At 38.7% G+C, this 24,570-nt stretch overlaps 1 protein-coding gene and 1 long non-coding RNA gene across 10 annotated transcripts in view; one reads left to right on the top strand and one right to left on the bottom strand.

The window, feature by feature from the left end:
- The window catches only part of UTRN (utrophin), a 339,362-nt gene that overhangs the window by 204,200 nt on the left and 110,592 nt on the right, over positions 1–24,570 (bottom strand). For 5 of the 9 annotated variants that reach the window (XM_086877551.1, XM_086877553.1, XM_086877550.1 and 2 more), the window contains 16 exons: positions 23,983–24,138; positions 22,940–23,110; positions 20,511–20,690; positions 18,810–18,944; positions 18,146–18,295; positions 16,625–16,786; positions 16,172–16,300; positions 15,574–15,747; positions 14,890–15,045; positions 13,373–13,543; positions 11,306–11,485; positions 9,493–9,621; positions 9,184–9,354; positions 8,506–8,655; positions 7,311–7,448; positions 6,347–6,499 (listed from right to left, as the gene is read on the bottom strand). In XM_086877551.1, coding sequence (XP_086733677.1) covers positions 6,347–6,499; positions 7,311–7,448; positions 8,506–8,655; positions 9,184–9,354; positions 9,493–9,621; positions 11,306–11,485; positions 13,373–13,543; positions 14,890–15,045; positions 15,574–15,747; positions 16,172–16,300; positions 16,625–16,786; positions 18,146–18,295; positions 18,810–18,944; positions 20,511–20,690; positions 22,940–23,110; positions 23,983–24,138 — 2,505 coding nt within the window. The remainder of the gene's footprint in view (positions 1–6,346; positions 6,500–7,310; positions 7,449–8,505; positions 8,656–9,183; positions 9,355–9,492; positions 9,622–11,305; positions 11,486–13,372; positions 13,544–14,889; positions 15,046–15,573; positions 15,748–16,171; positions 16,301–16,624; positions 16,787–18,145; positions 18,296–18,809; positions 18,945–20,510; positions 20,691–22,939; positions 23,111–23,982; positions 24,139–24,570) is intronic. The other 4 variants (XM_086877555.1, XM_086877557.1, XM_086877554.1 and 1 more) reach the window with 1 other exon arrangement.
- On the top strand, positions 1,457–7,762 carry LOC147654877 (uncharacterized). The gene is made up of 2 exons (XR_015283324.1): positions 1,457–2,875; positions 3,581–7,762. It is a non-coding gene; the product is annotated as an uncharacterized LOC147654877 (long non-coding RNA).

Genomic DNA, 24,570 nt, shown 5'->3' with positions numbered 1-24,570 from the left:
TACACACCAAAGAAATAGGATGTAAGGGCATAACAGCATAAGTCTACTGAAAACAAGAGTTACAGAAAAGCATCACAAACTACTCAGTACTGCTTTTGATTCAGTACAGCAAGAACCACAGTTAAAAACAAGGCTTACTCCATATGCTTTAGCTACAAACCCAGCATCTTGGTCCCTGATGCTCCCCAAACGTATTTTCTTGAGGCTCTGCATATATTTTATCAACTTCCATCAATGAACCTTGGAGCAAAAGCCCAAGGATTAGACAGTGGCATGATTTCCTGTGGAAGAAGAGGGCCCCAGTTCCTAAAAAATCAGACAGTCTGTGCAACTCAAAGTACATTTTCCCTAACAATATGAAACAAGTCAAGGTAAGTAAACACCAGGATGCCTTCTACAGCACAGCCATCTGCAGCATCTTCACAATGTCATTTATAAAGCCCCTTAATTGGCTTTTAACGTGTGATTATTTGAAATTACTGTTTAGAACAATTAGAATGTTGCAGAGTAGTATTATTGTACAAGTTTCGTACAAAGAGTTTTCACGAGCTACACGAAATCACTGTAGAGTTGTACTGGCTGTTCTTTATGTTTTAATTGAATGTTAATTGTTCTGTTAACAAAGTTAACAATTTTAGTAAGCATTAAAAGCTTATATATATTATATAATATATATATTATAAACATATTTTGTAATCCCTTGCTCATGTATTGTTATTAATACATTATTTGTAAGTTTAATGATTCTTTCTAAGGGTCTCAGTTTCAAAAGCTCCAGGGCAAATCCCCTCACCAACAGCATGCAGCACTTTGCAAAGGATTTCTAACCTGCTCCAAGGGACCTATTCCTTCACACCACCACAACTGTTCAAACCAGTGAGAGGAATGACGGGTTTGTCTTTACAAACAAGCTGTGGGTCTGCTGATAAGATGAAACTATCACTGAGAGATAACAGAAACAATGGGATGGATTCCACTGAAAGGTGAAAGAGACACTGGGAAAACACCATAAAATTCCTCAAGGGTTAAGAATTAAGAAGGGGATTATGCACTGGAGGGGGGGTGGGGGTATCCCAGGTATCAGGCATTCAGGGAAGTCTGTACCTGTCAAGTACCTCAGCCTATGGGGAAAGAGAGAAAGGGACATACGGCCGGGAATTAGGACAAAAGGGAGGCTGTGCCCTCCAAAAATTTGAGACCTCAGGGGAACGCCCCATGGCCTCTCCCTTTATTTGAATAAAATTAAAGGACTCCTCCGTCTCCTTTTTGGACATAAACCTCTGGTATTTGTGGATTAATTTTCCTGACCAGGGAGGAATTTTCCAAGGGATTTCTAACCCGCTCCAAAGGACTTATTCCTTCCCACCACATCAACTGTGCAAACCAGGGAGGGATTTTCCCGCCAGAAAGCCCAGTGACAGCCTCCTATTGGAGGAAAGGTCTTACCTCATCGTTTGCCAGCACCAATCAACAGAGACCATGGGGGCGGAGCTTCCAGCAGCGGGCTGAGGGGACCGAGAGCTTTAAAGGGGCAACAGGTCCTAAAGAGCTGCCCCTGAGACTCTGGGCTGGCTGCAGCCGGGGCCCGACACTGCAGACTTCTGTCTACCTCTCCCTTGGACACATTTATATAAATTCGAGTGCAGATTAGCTGCACTCGCTGCAGTGTTGTAGAGTTCCTGCACTGGGGCCAAACGCCGGTTCGGCCAGAGGACTCCTTAATCCTCACACTAGGGGTTTCTTTTTTCCTTCCTTTCTTTCTTCCCTTCCCATTGGTTATTTTTTTTTTTCTTTTCTGTTTCCCTTAATAAGCACCCTCATTTTATTTGACCCCCGAAGTTGTGTCTTTTTCCTCACAACAAGGTGTTTCCTCTAACTCCTAATCATTCCAAAAGCCCCATTCTCACACAGGCAGGAAGACTTCAGAATCAAGACTTCACCCACATGAGTAGATCACTCGGCTTTACTCTCTATTTCCCACACACTGCTTTGTCTCTCATCAGAAAAAAACTACCACAAGATTGAAAACGGCCCGTGTTGGCATACCACAAGCATGTTCTGTACTTGTGCACTGACACGTTCTGAAAGTTTTTGCTTTCCCAGTAACACCATCCTGGGCCTGATTACTCTCTTCTGCTAAGCAGAGAATTCCTCCTGATGCTGCTCCTCCAGAGTACACCTCCTTGCTAAACTCCTCCAGCTGCCACCCATCACTGAGATGATGCTTCTTCCTCCCACAACCCTCATTCTTAAAGGTGAACATATGTAAGTGCTATAAACACCTTAATGCTTTAGTACAGCAGAGTTTTAATTGTTCAGCTGTTCTCTACCTTGCATGGCAGACTGGAAGCTTCTAAAATGCAGCATAATATGCTAAAAAATAGGAGGTTTATGTGACTCTCTCACAATTACCTGACAAATACCTAAATATCACAGAAGTTGTCTTTTGTTGCTTGGCTCTTTATTACGGGGTTAAAAAAAAAAACCAAAACAACTCAGGCAAGCACACACTTTTCACAGAATCAGAATGGTTTAGGTTGGAAAGGGACCTTGAAGATCATCTCATTCCAACACCCCTGCCGTGGGCAGGGACAACTTCCACTATATCAGCTTGCACAAAGCCTCATCAAACCTGGACTAGGGATATGGAATCCACAGCTTCTCTGGGCAAGAGGCTCTGTTCCAGTGCCTCACCACCCTCACAGTGAAGAATTCCATCCTGAAGTCTAATCTAAACCTCCCCTCTTACAGACTAAAGCCGTTTCCCCTTATTTTATTCCTCCGTGCTTTGTAAAAAGTCCCCTCCAGCTTTCCTGTAGGTACTGGGAGACTGCTCTAAGAATCTCCCCAGGGCCTTCTCTTCTCCAGGTAAAAGGTAGGAGCAGTACTTCAGTCCTTCCACAATTTTTCTTAAGCATACACAAATAGAAAGTCAATCTAAGGTTATTTAAGAGGAAATCTGACTGGATGACTTAACAGTCCTTTTCTACTTTAATTTCAGTGTTGATAGAGCATACTTAATAAATCTGCTCTCTCTTTAAATACTAGCAAAAAAAGAGGATTGGGGGAATAAAGAGAATACTCTATTATTAGTGAACATTCTATAAATAAGGCCACTCAATAAGAACTGCTAAAAATGCTCTTAATTCGGGGGTCAAATAAAAATTTATTTCTTCCTGTACTCATCATACAGTTTAACCTGCAATTCAGAATTTGGTTTCAGATTTTTTTCCCCTCTCCCCTATTACACTTAAATATATTTTGAAATAAAATCTACCAATGATTCAACTCAAGATTTTCTGACTTGTTTCCAAGTAGATTTTAGAAGATACTGCCCTAGTCATTAACAATTATTTAATTATTTAATTAAAATTAAATCATTTACCTCCTTGGATGTTTAACTATATGTCAGTTTTTAGCTATCAAGATATTTCAGAGCCAGTTTTTCTAAAAAAAGGTTTCCCAAAGCTCATGTCCATTTAATTGATGCATTTAGCAAATAATCGTTCCTGTTTAAGTAATCCAGAACCTTTCCTATAAAAAGCATACCAGAAAAACAAATATGTCTTCTTTCTTACAGAAATAATACTTCAAGAGATTTCAAGATGATGTCTGCTTCAGTTTATTGGAAAAAATGCACTGTGCCTGCAACTGCATATTCATTTACCACCTGTGAAATTATCATTTTCACTTCAAAATAACTTCCTAAAACCTGGAAAAATCTCTCAGGAATTTAGGCAGCTAATTACCTCTGCAATTTAAGGTTTATTTTTTTTTCCTTTCCCTCATTTGGACCAGAATAGTCCAATTTAAATAAATACTAGAGCACTGTTAGAAAAGAAGGACCTCCAGAAGATGCAAACTTCCAGTGCAGGCTTTTCTTGCTAATGGATCTGTGGCAAAACAAGGCTTACTCAAAAGTACCTACTATGCAGAAGGGTTACCAATATTTCAGTGATATTTTAACTCCATAATCCCTAGAAGCATAAATGATGAGGAATATTTATGATCCAGCTACTTCCAGCAAATCAATATATAGATATGACCGTCAAGCACCATAAATAAGTCCTCTCCTCCACACTTGCTTACAAAAGCATAAATAATGTATTACATAAAAGCTCAACTGAAGTCTACTCCCCAGCTCAGCAGCTGAAATCTTCCTTTCCCTCCCTGTTTTGTTCACATCAAACAATAGTTTCTCTGGTCACTACAGCTTCCTTACATCAAGGTGAGGGCTTAAGTCACCTGCACACCAGTGGGTCAAGAATTCATGTAGTGCTCCTTGGTCCTAAGCTGCAATGAGCAGCAAGCACTGCCATTTTCAAGTCTGGTGGCTCCAAGAAAATTCTGGAGCAACAGTGATTATCTAAAGTGATGATAGTATTTGGGAAGACTATTTCTCCCCTTAGCAATGTTATGGTCTCATACCATTTTCAGTTTTCAAGACTGATTAGTAGAGCCGGTGAAAGAACAAGCCATAGAAGCAAAGTAAGGCCACTTGAGACAATCCGCCTTAGCACTCAAATATCAGAAATCCAGAGGCAAGGGCACATGAAGCAAAAGCAGCAATTTGAATTGCTGAGTTTCACACCAGTAAAGAAAGCCACTTTTGTCTCTTTCTGACTGTCTAGATGACCTGAGCAAGGATAATGTTTCTCCATCCACAGTCTGTTGTAATTGCTATGGTAATCCACATTGATATGACATTCTGCATTCAGCAACCACATTCACTTATCCAGGAATGGATCTAGCAGTAGCAAGGATTAGCTGCAGTGTATCCCTATAAGAAAAGGGCTTTACAGGAAATAAAGTATCTTCCTTAGAGAAGATCAGTCAAGCTGCAGTGAGACCAAAAGTAACAAGATTCCTCTGACTGGATGCATGACTGGACTGCCCCCACTAGCAAGGAGCCATACAAGTGCACCATTCTTCCATTTTTGTCCAGTAATTGATTCATTCAAAGCATCTGATGGGCAAACAGAAAATCCGAATAATGTTGTTTTACTTTAAATACACATGGATCCCCATTCCCTTCAAAAAAATTCCATGGCATAAGCCCAAGGAGCTTATGTCACCAGAAGAGACTGCTGGAGACCCAAGAGAGCAGTGAGATGACAGACTGTTCTACAGACCCTGGGCCCTCTCTGCTGCCCAGCTCTGCATGGGACCCTTATAATGTGAAACAGTCTTTCTAAAGAGCAGCAGATCCAAAAGTTGTGTGAATGGCCTGGGTGACAATGGACAGCAGACCATCTATCACCAGCAGCTGAAGCCACACAGCTGAAGCTGTGAACGAAGAGCACATGACGATTTTGTGGTGCAAGTCTCTCACATCATGATTTTGTGGAGCCAGAGCTTATTACCCTCACCTCCGAGTTTCTTTGTTCTTATTACTGGTTAAAAAGTTACAGAGCAGTCAAAAAGATTGATAGATGTTAATTATGAATCTTTATATGCAGAAATTGAAAAGTCCTTGACAGACTCAAGGAAAGAAAGAAAGGTTGAGAAAGCCCTCAACCTTGTTCAAGAAATTACTTACTGCTTCACAAGGCTCTTCACTGTTATTACCTAAAATATTAATGTAATTATCACAAAAACACAGAGTAGTTTTAAGGATGGAAAGGATAAATGAGAGATTTTAAAAACACCAACAAAAAAAATATCCACTGAGCCACAACAAAAGCAACCAAAAAAAAGTCTGTATCCTCAACAATTAAGACATAAAACTTTCTGGGCAGTAAGTTTTATCAGACCCTGACATCCTATCAGTTGCAAAATTGTCAAGACCCCCACACAAATTATCAGAAATAATTCAACCTTTGTCTGTTTTATTACGATTCACCATGTACATTAATATCCATTACGTGAGGGCAGCTATCCCTCTCTGAGCACTTGAGGCAGGAAAAGACAGCAGAGCAGTTACAATACCCTGACCACAGGATGCAGAGGGCACTGAATTTAAGCCTCAAAACAAGGATTTTATCATACCTGTAGCAAACTGATATTAAATCAGCCTGAGTTAAGAGTTTTTAAAAAGGGTTAAGTGCAATCCTCATGGATCAAGACTGGCAAGACAAACTGTCCTGAATCAGGCTCTCTCCCCAGATCACAGTCTAGGATTTGGGCCTAAAGGATGAGATCTTCTGAACCTATGACGACTAGAAATCCCAAACTAGCCTATGCTGATAATTTCCTAATAAAAAAATCATGTTGTAATTTTGAAACAGTTCTTTCCACAGAGGTGTCCAAAGAAGATTACTAGACTAGATTAAATGCTAGTGTATGAATCTCCAAAGTTCATACACACCATTAACTGTTTGCCCTAGGAAACAGAAGCCTCATTTACCTGTGATTTTTGTTCATCCTCCACACCTTGCAGCCCTGACAGACGGTCCTCAGCCTCATTCAGCCACTTCATTAGATTATCATGTTCCTTCTTATACTGGGAAAACACTGGAGAGAGTTCCGCCGCCTGCCTCCTTTGAAATGACCTGCACTCCTATAATCCAGTGTATCGGGAAAATATGGTGCAAAAAGAGGGAAGCAGTGAACAGAATAGGTCTTATTTAGTTGAAAAACAAGAACACTTGAGGGTTTCATTTGAAGGAGCAAATTCCAAAAATTTGCAATAGTACTAATTTATTTTTGTAATATCTACATTCTCTTTATCTGCATAGACATGTAATCAAAGCCAGCCTGAGGGTCTTGCCCTGCACCTTTGAACTACACCTCAGCTTGCCACCTCTAGCATGATTCAAACAGGTGAGCTAAAAGGAGCACCTCTGTTCTAGACAAAACCATTTTTAACACATCATGTGCATGCAAGCACCACAACATGCTGCAGTCTGCAGCTACTGCTAATACCCTCTATAGGAAGGAAGAGGCATTTGGGAGCAGGCTTGATCACAGAAAAGGCTGATGCTGAGATGTCGGTACGTTTGTATATGCAGTCACTCTTCACACAGCCTGGTGGTGGAGATAAACCTCTGTTCAAGGGCCAGCAAAGAAAGGTGAAGCAAATGCCCAACTTGACGCACCTATCTGGGTAAATACACAGGATGGCCCTCTGTGAAGCTGTGAAAAGGACTTTAAAAATCAAAACCATTCCCTCAAAACCTAGAAATGGGAAAACGCATATTTTTGGAATTGCAAAGATTCAGAAACTCCGATTGTGTGCACATATATTTAACTCTCCCCCAAAGAATCACGTACACCGAGAGTCGTAAGTTATAAAATATGGATTACAGATCGTAAGTGGGATAACAAAGGGAAGATTGATAAATGAGTTGTAGAAACTATCATAACTGTACCTGCACACTGCTGTACTTTTTCTGCAGAAGCAACAACTGCAGGCGGATCTTCTCTCGCCTATGGTCCTCCATAGGCTGCTGGAGCAACTGCCCTCCTCTCTGTAAAACTTCTTCAATCTGAGCTCTTTCTTGATCCAGCTAAAATTACACAAACCTCTATTTTATCTACAGAAATTAATTTTAGAAACATTAGCTGCTGAGACATTAACAGCAATTGTACCAAACTTTTGTTTTATTATCCAAGTGGGAGCCAAATAAATTCAAGCTACCAATTCATAAAATCTAACTTGCTCATTCCATAAACTTTACAAAGAGATGTACTGAAGGAAATTTAATGAGCCAGCAGTATGCAGTCACATCAATAGGGTATTAAGACTTTAGATCCATTTCTATTCTAAAGATTCTTCGACTATAATAAGCAAGCTCAGAGCAGAACAGCACAAAAACAAAAATTCAATGAATATAAGAACAATATAAAAGGAAGGCTATGTTCTATAAAAATAGGCCCTTCTATAGAAATCATTTAAAATTTGTGTTCTGTAATATACATGGCATTTTCCATAGACTTATGCCCAGCTTTCCAGCTCAGTTTATAGTATTTGAGTTGCTTAAAAGGAAGGCAGATAGAGTGGCCTGACAGGAATTTACCCAGTTTTGTAGGCAACAAGGCTATAGCGGACAAGATGCTAACAAAACAATGGCAGTTTCTTATGGGTGAATAGAAGAGTCTAGATAATAATCTAGAAGATGCATTTAGTTCAAAGCTTTTATTTGGACTTCCAACATAGAGCCACGTTATGAAACTCTTACTTGCACCTTACCTCATAAGCATCCTTTGACCTGGCCTATGCACTGAGATTCATTTTATCACATCACTTTAAATTTGAACCTCATTCAAACATCATTCAAATACAGGAAAGATTCAGAAGACAGATAAATAAAAGTCAGTTCACTACCTGTATTCTATAAAATTGTGATGAAAATACCAACCAAAGTATGATTGGTTACTCTCAGCACAACAGCCAAGGGGACAACAGCTATGGGAAATGTATTGGAAAATTGTGCAGGGTATCCAACAACCCAGTAGTTCCTTTTCTACCCTCAAGACATTTTCTCAGAATTCCCCCTCAAAGTCTGAAGCAATGCAGTATGGAGACAAAATAGAATGTTATTTATTGTTCCATTGCTCACAAACCTTTTCATCTTCCCCACTCAACTCCAGATGCTTTTCCACAACTTTTAACATACTCTGTATTTCACTCTCAAATTTGTCCAGGTCTAGAAAAGCCACTCTAGCTTCATGGGGCTCCGACATGACAGGAAGTCGTTCTTGTCCAACAAGCATCTGCAAAGACAAATGAAACCTTGGTCAAGCTGAAAATTTAGTCTCAGCTGTCCCATGCAATCCCCCATGAAAAGGTTTATCAGTTTGCAGGACCTTTAGATATATCAGTATAAATCAAAATTGTAAGAGTTGTTTGATCTGAGAAATAGCTTGAACACACTTGGTAGTTATTACCAAGATTCCACCCTCAAGCTTCAATCTGAGCATTTTGTTCTCAAAATAAATGAAAAATCTCCAGTCACATTAGCTTATGGTATTGTTTTGTAGCTCACAAATATGTACTGATATATATACAATTTTCTGAAGTCGTTTGTAAATTCTCCCATGAAACACAAGTCAAACACCTGCTACTCAGGGAAAAAAAGCAGCTGGTCTAAAAATCAGTCTACTTTTAACATATAAATACCTATACTTAAAAGAGAGCTCAAAAGCAGTGAAGTGCTGTTCTAATAAACAATGATCTATCCACTACAGCCATTTTCTTGGCACAGACCTCCCAAGCAAGTTCTGGGGCTCATTCATCCTCACCTTGGCACTTTTGATGTGCTGAGAGACCTTCTCAAAATTACGGTTGAGTTCTGCCAGTTTGGGTTCAACAAGTTCCCGGCACGAGACGCCCCGACCATTCATTAGGATGACAGCCTGGTCACGTACATTATCCACTCGGAGACTGACATCATCTAATTCAGATGTTAAACGCTAAGAAGTTAAAGGAAATTAAAATGGTTATTTCCTAGGCAAGGAGACACATCTAAAAATAAACAGGAAGCAAATTTGACATCATTCAGAATCCATGAGTTGACTGGCAATGTTTTGCCAGATGACAACAATTCCTACCTTCACAGTTTCCTCCTTTTGGCTAGCTGACTTTTTCTCAATTTCATCCAGTAAGGCTTCAGCCTGATACAACCAAGTACTTATGTGGGCAACATTTTCGTCAAAAATTTCCAGCTGGCCCTGATGATTCTGGAAAAAGATGAAAAAATGTATTAATATGAGAAACTTCTAAAAATCCAACAAAAACATCCCCCCCCCCCAAAAAACAAACCAAAACAACAAAACATCCCACAACCATACACCCAAACCCCACCCACAAACTCAAAAAACCACATCAAATAACAAATCAACCCTGCCAAAATCTTATGAATAGAAAGATTTATGAATAGGAGATTGATAAAATAGTGTTACAGACACACTTTGGAATGAAACATTGAAAATTAGATAGTGCCTTTCATCTTCAGTAGTATTTACAAAAATTCAATTTTCATTCTAAACTCTTTAATAATACAATTTCTAATTCAAAGAAAGGGAAATAGAAGTAGCTGAGATAGTTTGTACAACTAAAGATAGACAATGTATTACAACATTACAGCCATAATATCACAGTCAACCAAGAACTTCACAATTTTTTCTGTCAGTATTAGCAGGTACAATAGTATGCACTGTCTGTGGTTGTTGGGATTTTTTTAATTGGAAAGGAATTATGTCAAACTTAAACATTACAGCAATCAAGTTTTTATATTTTACTAATTAACTTAAAAGATTTCTTCCTCTTAAGAAAAGTTACAAAATGGTAAACATGTTAATTAGGTCTGCTTTCACATGCAGTCAGAAATTGTAAGATTAGATACCCCAGACAAATGTAACATTATTTTGTGTGTCAGATTCCAAGAAGTAACAATCTGTTTAAGCCTTTCACCAAAACAAAAAGGTAGACAATATTTGCTTTTTTAGAATAACAAAACAAAGGCAGGAGAGAAAAGAGAGAAGGCCTATGATTATGCTTTGCAAGGTTAAATTGTTCTTTTGTTACGTGGAGCTGTAAGTTTCTTGATGGTGATACAGACAGCATAGACAATACTTGTCACCACATAGTCTAGAAGTATTTACTTATGGATCATCTTTACAGGACTTACATATAAAGGTAAACTACCTGATTAGTCCTAACATGGAATTGGTTTAAAAACAAACACTATCACCTGCAACAGGCACTGGACAGGAGGCACAGGGCTCACCATCCATGTATGTGCTAAAGTTTCCACAACTTCCACCTTCAGAAGTCCCTGATATGGGTTGATTCTCATAACTACCTAAACAACACCGAAATATCCTATTTATATGAAACCATCAGTCTGATACTAGTATCAGTTGTAGACTGTTTCACGTCCATTTAGTTTAATTAGCGGTTTTAGGTGTATAATATATTTGGGCTTTCATTTAATCAGCCAAACAGACACTGTTGCCATACTCGAACACTTGCAGTTCTGGTCTGTCCAGAAGAGCTGTCAGAGTCACAAGTGCTTTGCTGAACACCACTGCAAAGTCATCCATTGTCACTTAAATAGCCATCATCTGGGCCTCAAGGAAATCTATCAACAAACCCACTCTGTTCAGGTTGGGGCTGGCACAGAGGCTAAATCTCAGGCTGAGTAAAGAGCAGCACATGCAGCAGCCCAGTTTTCAATCTTTCTCACTGTATACTACTTCATGACTTACCTCCCCATCTACAGCAAACATTCCATGTTCTTTTAAGTTTGTGAGGCATCATGGAAGCTTCATTTTACAGTAAGGTGAGACAAGTGAAAACTCCAGCTGCTCCAAACGGGTGGAAGGAGAGCTACCCTGAATATTTCTCACACATGCAACTTACCAACAAGGTGTCACACCAGTCCTCGGTCCAGGTTCGAACTCTGCTCCAGCCAGCATTAAGGACACACAGCTTCTCCTCCAGGACAGTCTCGCTCCCTTCCACCAGAGACTGGAGTGCGGTGCAACTTTCCGTGATGCTCTTGAGATCAGCTTTCCTCCTCTCTAACTCTCTCAGCACATTCTGAAATAAGTTCAGCCATTAACACTGCACTGCTCCCAAACACAACGAAGGCAGATTTTTACCTCCACAGGAAAAAAATATATTGTAGATTATCTTCACTTGTGGAAAGAATTAAACCAAGTTTAATTTTCCATTCTATCAAGTTCTGTTTACAGTCACTCTCTGTAGATAGTGATCTCATTTTTTAAGAGAGTGAGAGCACAGTGAATATAAATGTCCTGAACAACTGGACCCTTGGTATGTTGTCTTAGATCATCTTCACTGTTTCCATTATGTAGGTAAAGCAAATGCATCACACTACATTGCAAGTCCATTTTTAAAAGATTATTTCCTGCACTGTAAAGCACAAAACAAATTTCAAGAGACACTCTGGATTCCTCTGTATCTTTTCCTATTGAAGTACTTTTACAGTTGGCTACAATGAGAAATGTGGTATGCCAATGGTAAGTATTTTTTTCAGAACCATCACCACTCATTACTGCAAATGTTCAGTTCAGTGGCTACATATTACAGAATCCCTATTGTAATATTTTCTATATTTAGGTATGTAAATATATGTATCTTCAGCTCTACCCTTTTTTCCAAGTCATCCCTGCTTTCAAATAGTTTTTTTAGTTTAGAAAACCCATGTTTTTTGAAAGTATGCACACTGACATGCAAACTAAGCAGTGTGCCATCTCTTGACTATCAGCACACAGACAGGAAAACAGACCTCGTGCCATAAAAGATCACCAATTATTATTGATACCTGCCTGCTTAGAAAGCCCTTTGATGTCAGTGTACAGTGTGATGAAGAATGCTCTTAATCACAGCCAGTGTCTAGAACTCCTTGAACATATTACCTATGAAGTTACTTACTATTTCACCATAAATTATCTTAGAAACAGAAACAAATAGTCAAGTTACTGCATTTTGAAATTGCCTCTAGAAAACTTTAAAATGGAAAGGACAACTTTGTATGCAACATAAAGGACTTGTCCTTCCAGTGGTGCAGCATAGAAGTCATTATTTGCATGATTTACAAATGTATGGTAAGTATACTTCCAATACAGATTCAAAAGTTTGCCTGGAGAGGAATCTTGGGGGTGCTGCCACAGTAAAACCCTAGTGCTAATGATTGCTAATCCCGATTGAAATGCATGAGAACAAGTTATATTAGATGAGTTTGCAATTTGGTGAGCTTTCAAGTTTTAAGATTACAGACAGAAGAGGTTATTACTTTCTAGATTACTTCCAGAAGTAAAAGGTGACAGAAGACAAAAACTGAAAAAGTCAGTATTGCTGATCTGTATTAACTGACACTTGTTGCTAATTCCTGGTAATATCGAAATTTCTACAGTGTGAGAAAATATAATTACTCTGAAGAAAGTAAATAACACATCTGCCTGCTTCAATTAAAAGCTTTAACTCGTAGGTGAAAGAAAATGAGGAATTACAGTAGCCTCTTATTTTGCAAAGTCACAATTTTGAAGACAAAGCTTTTTCAATGAAAAGTTACAAACTCAATTTTTCATTCAACGCACTTTCAGTTTGCTCTACTAGTAAAACATTTGATCCAGTCCACAGCTGTATTTGCTGACAATTTTAAGAATATTATACTTGTGAAATGTGTAAGAGATACACATCAGTAAGTCTAAAATACCCATTAGTAACAAATATGTAGTAATATCTTAAATATTTCAATGGCTATTTAAGGTTGACACAAGATGCCTGAGATGAAACAGATCAGACTCAGTAAGATACTGAACATGAACTACTGACTACTAAAATTTCAGGATATGAGAGATTTAGGAACAAGTTACAGGGATATAAATTCACAGCCACTTCTGCGCAGTATTGCCGTAACGTCAGAAATTTTTTCTACAAATATTTAGTAAGCATGCTTACTTTGGCCCAGGCAATTTCTGAATCCAGATCAGAAAGCAAGCTCTCAGAAGTGGACTTCTGCACGAGGTCAGCTTCTGTGGTAGCCAGCCACTCTGACAGAGAGGCAGACTCCTTCTTCATTCTGCGTGCAAGCTGGGTTGCTCTTTCCAGGTCTTGTTTACCTTCTGTCACCTAGCAAAAAAAATTAACAGGAAAGAAAGAAAGCAAAATTAGATTTGAAAAGACAGCAAATGCAAAAGTGCTAGCCAGCTAAAATGTCCACTTGAATATATAAAATCCTTGCATCTTAAAACTTGTTTTAAGGAAGGACTCTAAAAGGAAACTTCATAAGCATCTGTATCTTACTATACAACACAGAATATATACAAATAGTTTTAAAAACTTTTCTTTTAAAGGAGATAAAGAAACCTGCATACCAATTTACTTATAGCTAGCAATCACCAAACTCATGTTTATCACTTCATTTTGATCTTCAGCTGAAGACCAAAGGACCATAGAATACAGTTAGTCACTCAAACAAGTAAAATTCAATTCCTCCTTGTAATTTTTAAGGCCTGATAGCAGAAAGTTGTGAAGAAAAATTTCACTGAAAATCTAATCTGCCCTTAAAAACATATCAGTAAAATTAATATGGAATTTGATGTTTGCCACAGTAAAGTAATTTGTATTTCTCACCAGTTACAGAATTAGACTGGTCAAATTTTAACAGAGACTTGAGAAGAACTTCAAGCACCACAGTCACAATCAAGTTAAAAAAACTATGTTCTATTCTCTGCTCAGAAAGAAAAATCATAACATTATACTGCAAGTAACTCTGCCTTTCTATCATTTCCTAATCTGCTGTCTATGTGCCTTCTAGAATCCAGCTTCCTGGATGTTCTCAACTTTACAACTGCAAAGTATTTCCTAGGACCTATTCTAAAATATTCCAACACTGTAATCTGCCCCTTTACCTCCAGCTTAATTCATGGAGCACTGAACAGACAAAAATCCACTTGGGATTCTATCTTAATTTAGGTAGAGAGTCCGACCTGCCCTGTAAGGGTTTAACCATTTTTAAACAATTTTCTTGGATAAGTAAATATTCAACTAGTAAGAAAATTATGCAATATTTAATGCAGCTCATGGGAAATACAGGTTTGCCTGCATTTTCTATTGCACACTGAGAGCAACCATTTAGATAGACTACAATTCAAAACCATCATGACACCCAAAAATACTCAGATTGACTCACTTCTCACATGACAATCTGACCATTAATTATACTAAAGGACTTTAAAGAATGGTAGAGGTCAGTGTTGCCAGGGCAATCAAAACTCTGCGAACTTACCTTTCTTCAAGGCTACTTCTCCTCCAGGGAGGTATGTGTAATCTTTAATCTCTCAAGTGATTGCTCCTGGCTGCACCAACTAGCCTACATACTATCAGCTTTAGAATCAAGCTTAAAACACCATCTAACAACAAAGAAGAGAAATGACATGCAGACAAATATTCGTACATTTATTTATTTTTCTTACCTGTGCCCCCAAGTCATTGTAAAGAAATTTCAGTGCTGTCAGTTGTTCATCCATCCCTTTTGGATTATCCGTCTGTTGTTTCTGTACAATCTGCCTTCCTGTCTTAATGACAGTTTCAACTTCCAATTTCACCTCACTGAGGGTCTTATAGAGTTTCTAAAAGCACAAATATGTATATTGGTGATCAATCCGTAGCGCAGATTTCTGACTCTGCTTCCTTTGAGGACCTTAATTTCAAATTGCACTTAAACTCTGATTTATCTGACAAGAAGATTCAAAACTCCTGATGTTCTATATATTATTCTACTTTTATTCCAGATTTTTTTTTTCAAAAATTAGTAAGATCAATAATTTAACATTATTTACTCCAAGGTTAACACTGATCTTATGCACAGTATTTGTTTTGTTCAATTACTAATGATTGTGATGCTTCTCCAGAACATAAAGATGAGCCAGAGAAGGGAGTTTATAAAAACTCAGCTGGTTCCACCACATCTATGATCAACAGTCCACTACTTTTAGATGAGGTTTTTAGTTATCAAGTCCTCTGTAAGAACTTTCCAATGAGCTGCAATAGTTCCATGATGACTTTAAGCAAAAATTCCCCAGGAGAGAGTTTAAGCAACAAGAACTACACGAAAAAGAAGCACTCCCAAGCACAAGTCATGAACATCACATACATACCATGCACTTCTCCAAGTGAGCTTGGATTACATCTGGGTCAGTATCCTTCACATCCAAGACATGAAGTTCTGCTTTTACACCATCCAACACCCGCTTGCAATCTAACATGCGCTGCTCAAAATTGGCTGGTTTCTGGAAAAGCTGGTACTTCGTACATACCTCACGGAGCTTTCTCTGTTTTAATGAACATTACATTGAAAGATTGTTTTAAATTAGCACCTGCACTTCAAAAAATAACCTTTAAAGCATCCCACATCACAGATTATAACCCATCATGCCACCACAAATCAATATATATGGAATTTTGGCTGGGCAAATAATGTTGCCATCACCTATTCCTAACCTCTGCCTGAGGTGAAAGAGATATAATTCTGTATCATATTCTTTGAAAATTCCCATTCTACCCATATACAAAGACTTGCTAACTTTCAGCACTTATTCCATGACACTTGTGAAATTCAAGCTTCCTTGTTCAATTCATCTAGAGCTGTTTGTTTCCTTAGGAAAGTACATACTATTTTCTCCTGAGGTTTAGCTGACTGCACCAAACAATTTACAGGCTGACACAGCAGTATGTAAGGGTGACTCATGTTGTTACCTGCAGAGCATCCAGCTGAGTTCCACCACGGGGAGACCTGCATTCAGGAGAAGCAGGAGGGAAAGAACGAGCACTTTTCTTCAGCTCCTCTAAGGTGGATTCATGAGCTGCAATCTCAGCTTGAATTTTCTGCCACATCACACAAGCCGGAAAAAAATACATTACAAAATTGCTTGCAGAGAGAGAAAGGGGAGCTTTCTTACCACCCACCAGAAGTAATCTACTCTGTAAAACTTAGACACCACCAGGTTTATTTTAAATATTCTGTCTTTGGTGACAGCTTGCTAAATTGAAAGCTGCTGTTATTCAATAAAACCTTCTAAAAAAAAAACACCACTCCAGATTACAAAAGATAGCACCTAGTGCATCAGCACAGGACTGAAATTTATTACTAAGTCTAGACTGAGCACTATCATCAAATATTTCCAAAAGTTTTGCAGTATATAGAAATACCTGGGCTTCCTGAGGCATCTGAAAGGCATCTATTCTATCAGTCAGGTAAGATGTCAGCTGTCTATCCAGATCTCCTAAACTTTCCTGCAAGACCTGCAGCATGTGGTCGGTTTCTCGCATGGTCTGAAGCTGTTGCTCCAAGGCGATCTGTCGGCTCACCGCCTGAGCAGGACAGAAAGGTAAGACAAGATGCAGCAGTAATTCAATACAAATTATAGTAGACTTCCTCGAAACAGGGTAGGAGAGACCAAAAAAAAAAATCCTACACCTGGAGGACTGGCCAGAAAGAATCCTAGAAAACAGCAATTTTTGAAGCTTGCTGTGACTTCTGAACCAGGAACTGACAAATGGTGGAACAGGAGAGTTCTGCTAGTAGATACACATACAATGGTAAAAACACACCTCTCCTACCACCTCAGGAAGAAAGTATTCTGTTAAAAACCAGTTTCAAAAACTAACTATTCAATGGTAAACAGGAACTTAACAGTAGACCACAGATCAATGATGTTTGATATGTTAATATTCACATTTCCTTTCAAAACAATAAACTCATGTGATTATACTGTCAAAACAAAAGTTCACCGTTTTTGCCCTTTTGTGCCTCTTCCCTTAACAGCATCTGAAGTGTCACTACCTGCACAGGAACACAAATTCCCCACTATCAGCACATGCATGCACATACACATACACAGATGTAGAGAGTTGCCAAAAGCCCAGGGTGTCAGTGCCTGCAGCTGCCAAAGCAAACAGGTTTTTATACAGCAGTATTGTCGTAACAGGAAAAACAGTAGTCAGTGCTAACTTCCATGCCAACACATAGCCCCCAGCTGAGGGCACTGCATTCATGTTGCTCATTGTAATGAGGATGAACTGAAATTCCCTGTATGATTATAATTTTTCATCAGTGACAGAAAGCAACTCCCACCTACAATTTGGCAGGGGCCTGAATTACCAGGACACAGAACACGAATTACAAACCTGTGCTACCTGAAATACAGCTGGTCTTCCTCTACTTATTAAATCTATAAAACACTAGACTGAAGCATGAGAAGAGGAAGAGGACAACCTAATAGATGAGCAATGAGAAGAATGTTTTCCTTCTCTTCTCTGTTTCAGCATGACTTCTTCCTAGCTATACCTGAAAGTGAAAATGTCACACTCCTCATTTTTACAGTTAGTGAGAAAATGTCCAGTATTTATGGCAGCAGCAATATGGCAATATTAAGTTGTTAATGTTGAGCTGTTCCTTCATTTTGGAATTCCCTTTTTGTCAAAATCATCTGAAAAAAACCAGGGCATTCCTGCAGTGCAAGCTTGCAAAACAAAACTTGACTCATGTAATGAAAAATAGAAAAGCATCTTGCTCTTTGGACATTTTTACAAATTAAAACCAGCTGACAATACTAACACTATTTTTTTCCTTGTATTGCAGTCTGGCATCTTTGAATTCAGCTAACAGGAATCATTTCAGACTTGAGCTGAAAAATCCAGTGTGCTTCAACCCTAACCCCAGGTTCTTACCAAGTGACTCAATTCCTCATAGCGGGCATTAAAAGCTTCCAGTTTTTCACTGATGATGTCATCGAGAATCCCTCCATCAATCAACGTCTGCCCAAGTTCCCGGATCTGGGTTCGGTTATCAGCTGGGTGACGCAAGACTGATTCCAGGGACTATTCAGAAAAAGTTTTAAAGGTCAAGACACTCAATATTACTGTATTTTCAGAGTTGAAGTCTGGTTATATACACAAGTTTAACAGTTTAACTGTCAGGAGAGTTCTCTAAAAGCATAAAATACTTATGGCTTAATTCATAATGGCACGTGGCATTATGCCACAGAGATGATTTTACTTTAGATAATCAAACTTCACAGCGCTTTTTGCTTGCTCACATCATTTCATACAACTATAGCCCTGGAAGGAAATAACCAATTTACATAGGCCAGGACAGAGCATACGATTTTATCATAGTACCAAGTATGGCACTATCACATAAAGTAAAAGTCCACTTTTGGTAGAGGATCTTACTTACAAATATCCATTTCCAATTCAGAGTGATATGTCATTCATTTAATGTGAAGAATCAGAAAACTCAGCACATTTCAATACACTACTGAAGTGCAGAATTTTATTTATTTTAAACAGTGCTACATGAAAAATTACTCATCTGATAGAATCATTATAATACCTCAAGAGCATCATTGACAGCATCCAATTTATCAGGCAGATTTCCTGTCATTTGCACCCTTTCTTCCAGATTGTTTAGCCAAGCTGTTTCTAAATCAAGATACTGAAGCAGCTCAATCCAACAGGACCACACTTCCTAGGAGCAACAGAAAAGAAAAAAAATTAGCCTAGAATACCAAGCACAGCTCATACACCCTATAAACAAAGAGATGTGTCTGAGAAGTCATGTAAAAGAGACATGTAGAAAATATTTAAAAACATGTCACAGTACAGTATGTTCTAGATAGAAAAACACACAGCTCTATCAGGCAGATACAGAGAAAGGAGCATAGTGGTCTCTAAACTCCTGTTTAAACTATCACCGACAAAAGGGTTCATATGTAAGAACATGCGGTCATTCATTTAAGAACGTAACAAAATGCATCCGCTCCTCTTTGAAAGACAGGACACACACACCCTACCCCAGACCATAATCACATGTTCTAATTATTATTGGATTTCAGCCTTTAGTTTCTGGGAAGTTCCTTTTTGCTATTTTGGAAGACAGAAAGAACAGTAGCAGGTGTGTGAGACAAGTTAACTTATTTGCAGAAGCATCAAAAACAATTAGAAAACAAAGTTAGATGATGGCTCATGGATTCCAAAGGCATCATCTCAAGGGAAAGTAATCCTGAAAAGGAGTAAGATGCATTTATGCTGAAGCTACTACATTCAGACATTTTCAGTGTCCTTCTCCATTCCCCTCTTGTGCCACCTGCCTTCGTTTTACAGAATCACTTAAGTTGGAAAAGATCTGAGAGATCATCCAGTCCAACCTGTGACCAAACACCCCCTTGTCAACAAGGCCATGGCACTACATGCCACATGCAATCTTGCCTTGAACACCTCCAGAGACAGGGATTCCAACACATCCCTGGGCAACCCATTCCAATGTTTAATCATTCTTTGTGTGAAGAAATTCTTCTGAATGCCCAACCTAAACCTCCTCTGGAGCAGCTTGAAGCCATTTCCTCTTACCCTGTGACTGGCCTCAGAGAAGAGGCCAAACCCCACCTGGCTACACTCTCCTTTCAAGCAGCTGCAGAGAGCAATAAGATCACCCATCAGCCTCCTTTTCTCCACAGGAACACTCCAGCTCCCTCAGGAGCTCCTCATAGCTCTTGTGCTCCAGACCTTCCAATCAGCTTTGCCATCCTTCTCAGCAGCCCAATGCCCGCCTTCTAGTGAAAGGCCCAGAACTGGACAATGCACTCAAAGCGTGGCCCCACCAGCACCAAGTACATACAGAGGGACAATCACTTTGCCAATCCTGCTGGCCACCCTATTTCTAACACATGCCAAGATGCCATTCTGATCCACCAGGGCACACTGCTGGCTCACATTCCATGGGTGTGTACCAGCACCCTCAGGTCCTTTTTTCATTGGACATCTTCCAGCCACTCCTTCCCTAGGCTGTAGAACTACATGGGGTTGTTGTCACCCGAGTGCAGCACCTGGCACTTGGTCTTGTTGAACCTCATACCTTTGGCTTCAGCCCACCAAATCAGCCTGTCCAGATTCCTCTGCAGAGCCTTCCTACCCTCCAGCAGATCAACACTCCCACACAACTTGGTGTCATCCGCAAATTTACTAAGGGTATACTTGATACCCTTATCAATAAAGGAATTGAACAGATATCTAAGCAGAGAGCTATCATTCTTACCTCCAAAGTGTGGCATTTCCCCCGGATCCGATTGCACAGTAGCTGGTAGTTCTCCAGCACAACATTCAACTCCGTCACCAGGTCCTGACCGCTGGACGGCACTTTGGTGGCCAACATCTTGATGTTGTCTTTGAGAATCTTCACCCTCACCTCCTTCTGCAACACATCCTCCTTCGCTCTCTGTCAAAAAAAACATATTACTTTATCAACCTTCAATGGCCTTACATTCAGCTACTGACCATTCAAATCGAAGATCAGCAGCTTCACATTGGAAGTCTTGCAGCCAATGTATTTCTTGGGCCTGAACACAACCAAATACAGCACTAACTTGCATGGAATTCAGGTCATGTTAGAAAGTGTTGAAAAATCTTATTTTATTAAGCATACAGATATATTTACAATTTATGGTTTGTTCACTAAAAAAAATCATGACTCAAAGAAAAAAAAAATTAAGTTCGGTGCTATTTCTATGCTATCATGCAAATAAAAAACCAAATTAACCAGAAGAAAAAGAAAAATAGATATTTGCTAAAAATAAATATATCTTGAAGAAAAAGGTAGGGTGAATTTACAGAAAGTTACTGAGCTCTGAAGCTCATCTTATCTCCCGAAAGTTGTCAAGGAAAGATGGTGTAATTACCCAGGACTGGTAACTGTAGTTTGTGCAACTACAAAGCTGGCACCTCCCTCACAGCTGCTGGGTGTGCTCGAGGAACACACAAAAAGGACAGCTAGAAGAATTCTTTCAATCTAACTACACCCAGAGGAGTCTGGCAACACATATACAAGGTAAGTACACTACAACACGCAGGTCTGGAGAAACTGTATTATCACTTGTCAAATTTTGCCTTAGCCAGAACTGAGGAAGAAGGATAGCTGGAAGACAGATCATGCAGACCAGTCTGAATCTTCCTGCTGAGACAAATAAAAGCCTCCAGAAATAGAGACTGTTCCATATCTTTCTTCTCAGGTTTCAAGAACACTTTTATGAAGACAAAATACCTCTGATAAATAAGGCATTACACTATATAGCAGAATTCAGCATAATTTTTGTACATATACTTCAAGATGTCTTCTAAATGTAAGGCAATTTTTTAAAAGTCAGTTAACAGAAGGACAAAAAAAAGTAAATTTCAGAAATATATTTTATGGCAGGATTTTCAAAAACCACACAGACTTATCTTAAACCTATTCCTCCTAATGTCAGCAGGAGCTCCACTCTCTGTTCAAATGAGAGCAGAACTGGCAAACTTAAAACCAAAAATGAGCCAAATCCAGACAGTGCTCTTTCCCAGTCCTAAAAGTAGTCCCAGGATAATATTCTTACTGCAAATGAAAGGGAACTGTAAGTGTTACAATAAGCTTACAGGCTCACCGACATAACTGTCATAATATACGTAATATAATCTGGATTTGACAAAGGTAAATGTGCTAAAAGTCTCACAGATTTGCCAATGAAAAGAAGGCTTTTTCTCTCCTTGGCTTGTGTTCAGCCAGCTGTCAGACTATGTGATCTCAAGTGGCTTCAAAGGACATGAATATATTAAAACTCTTGTTAAGGACTGCTTCAGAAAACCCCTTCAAAAAGGGCGATTCGAAACTTCAAATGGCTTTGTCAAAGTACTTGTAAGGGAGAAATTTTTCTTTAATGATCTGTCAAGTAAAAGTATAATGGATACTCATTTAAAAAGTGTACACACAAGTCAAAACACTTATGAAGATATGACTGAACTCAGAGAAAAAAAATCAGAGAATTATTTACTCTGTACCTATATCCAAGAAAATTATCTGTTCAACTGACAATATTATAATGAGACAAAAATATCTCCTTCCTCTCCATTTATTTGGCCACCAGATCCAAAACTAGAGAAGCAAGCATGAATATCACTCACTGATCCTTGTGTATCTCTTCCAACTCATGGTATTAAAAAAAAGATCACTGTTTGCAACAGATGACAAACACATGATAACCTTACAACATCCCTGTTGTAAAGTGATTTTCTAAATGTGGAGTTATAATATTTAGGGGAGAAGACAGTGAGGTCCAAGAGGTAGAAGCAGAAAAATGTTTTCACAACAACGAATTTAGATAGAAATAAAAGATGACACCTTTTTCAAGTTTTGTCTCCTGCAAATTTTTTCCATGTTTCTAATGTTTAATATGTTATACATAAAAAGTCTGACTCAACAACTGAGCAAGCTGTTATTTATTATGAACTCCCTACCCCTCATGGCCAAAAATAACATCTGCTTTTATAGTTTATGATTTAAAAATCAAAAATTCCACAAAGCAAAAATGAAAAATACCACTAATCTTGTCATGACCTGAACTCTTTTCCACAAATATAATTCCATAAAAGGTCAACCCCCAAAGCCGTAAAGTTTTGTTTTCTTTAATCAGGCCTCTACAATGACCTGGCATTGCTGACCTTCATTTCCTCTACTGCATTCTCTAGCTCTTCAGGGGACTTGTATTCAAAATCTTTCTCCAAATATTCTTCTTCAGCTTGGGTCATCCATTCTTGCATCTCTGCCAAATCCTTCTTCAGATTTACAGCTTTTTCCTGACTTTCAGACAGGCGATTTTTCTGACTAATGATCTAGAATCCAAGGTGGAAGAAGAAATAGCAGCTTTGTTACTTAAATGTCCTTGTACATGTGAAAAAACACAAGTCTTTGTCAAAATATTTTACTACCAAAACATTTCCAGGCCTTTTTAATTAACAAAACACTTTTACACACACAAACTTATGAACCCTTTTTAGCAGATCAACGAAATCTAAAAAGTGAGGGAAGGAGAAATGACTTTTTTTTCCCTTTCATTGAACATAAACTGGTAACAAGCCCTGTAAAAAGTCAAACAGAATAAAATCCTCTTCTGATTACAAGTATCGTATAGTTAGATGCATCATTACACTGAGCAATAAAACGCTCTTCAAGGCCTCACTTCTTTCCACAACTGAGACACTCTGGATTCTCATCAACAGCAAGGCTCTCCAACAGATTTTCATCAGCAATCACAACAAAAGAAGTATATTTCTATAGACAGCAGAAAGCTTCCACCCAAAAGAAACAACTAAATACACTGGAGTGGTAGTCTATTTATAGCATTTTCTTTTTCAAAGCTGCTTGGAAGCAGATAAAAATTACACAGGGACAGCATAATATTCCAGACTTCAGAAACAACAAAAAAAAAGACTTTCCTCCCACACTCTCCAGAAAGAGGAGCATAAAGCAAAGTGAACAGATTAATTTTTAATTACTAACAATTAAAGAGTTTATTTTGCTCCTTCCAGTCAGGTCTAAAGAAATGTGCACATTCAAGGAGGACTTCAGCCACTTTGACAGTGAAACAAGTAAGACATTCTCACCCCACTGCCTCACTGCTTTACCTCCTCACAATCCAGCTGTGGCTGCCACACAACCAGACAGCTGCAGTAACAAGCAAGCACTACAAACGTGGAGAGCTCACCTGTTTGCTCAGCTTCTCCCACTGAGTCTGGCAGTCTACTAGTCTAGACTTTGTCCAAGTATTTATGCTTGCCATAGGCTGAGCTCTTAAGGCAGCTTCTATTTCTTTCATCTCTTTCAGTGATGGTTCAATTGTCTCCATTTCATTGATAAACACCTAAACACACATCAGAGAAAATGAATGTTGTTCTTCAACAAGATATTACATTAATTTAGAACTGTATCAATAATTTTGCAGCTTTTAATTATTCCAGAAAAACTTTTTAGAGCAGATCAATGCTGTGACCAGATCAATACCAGACTGCTTCTAAGAATCCTTCACTGATTCAAAACATTAGAACTATGAAACTAAAGAACAAAGTACAACTTGCCATACACAGCATAAACAATTTCATATGCCAAACGCCAAGATCAAAACAACACAAGTTTGAAGATTACATGCATTAAATATTCTGCTATTACTGGTGTACCTCATTTTATATTCTTCTCCTGGAAACAAACATTTGAAGGTACACTGTTATTACTTACTATAAGATGAAATTCTACATAACTGTGACCATTATGTGCCACTGACTAGCCAGGAATCTTC

This window comes from Cyanistes caeruleus, chromosome 2 (assembly GCF_971803275.1).
Source record: "Cyanistes caeruleus chromosome 2, bCyaCae1.hap1.1, whole genome shotgun sequence".
NCBI lineage: Eukaryota > Metazoa > Chordata > Aves > Passeriformes > Paridae > Cyanistes > Cyanistes caeruleus.
This window is presented reverse-complemented; position numbering and strand designations above follow the sequence as displayed.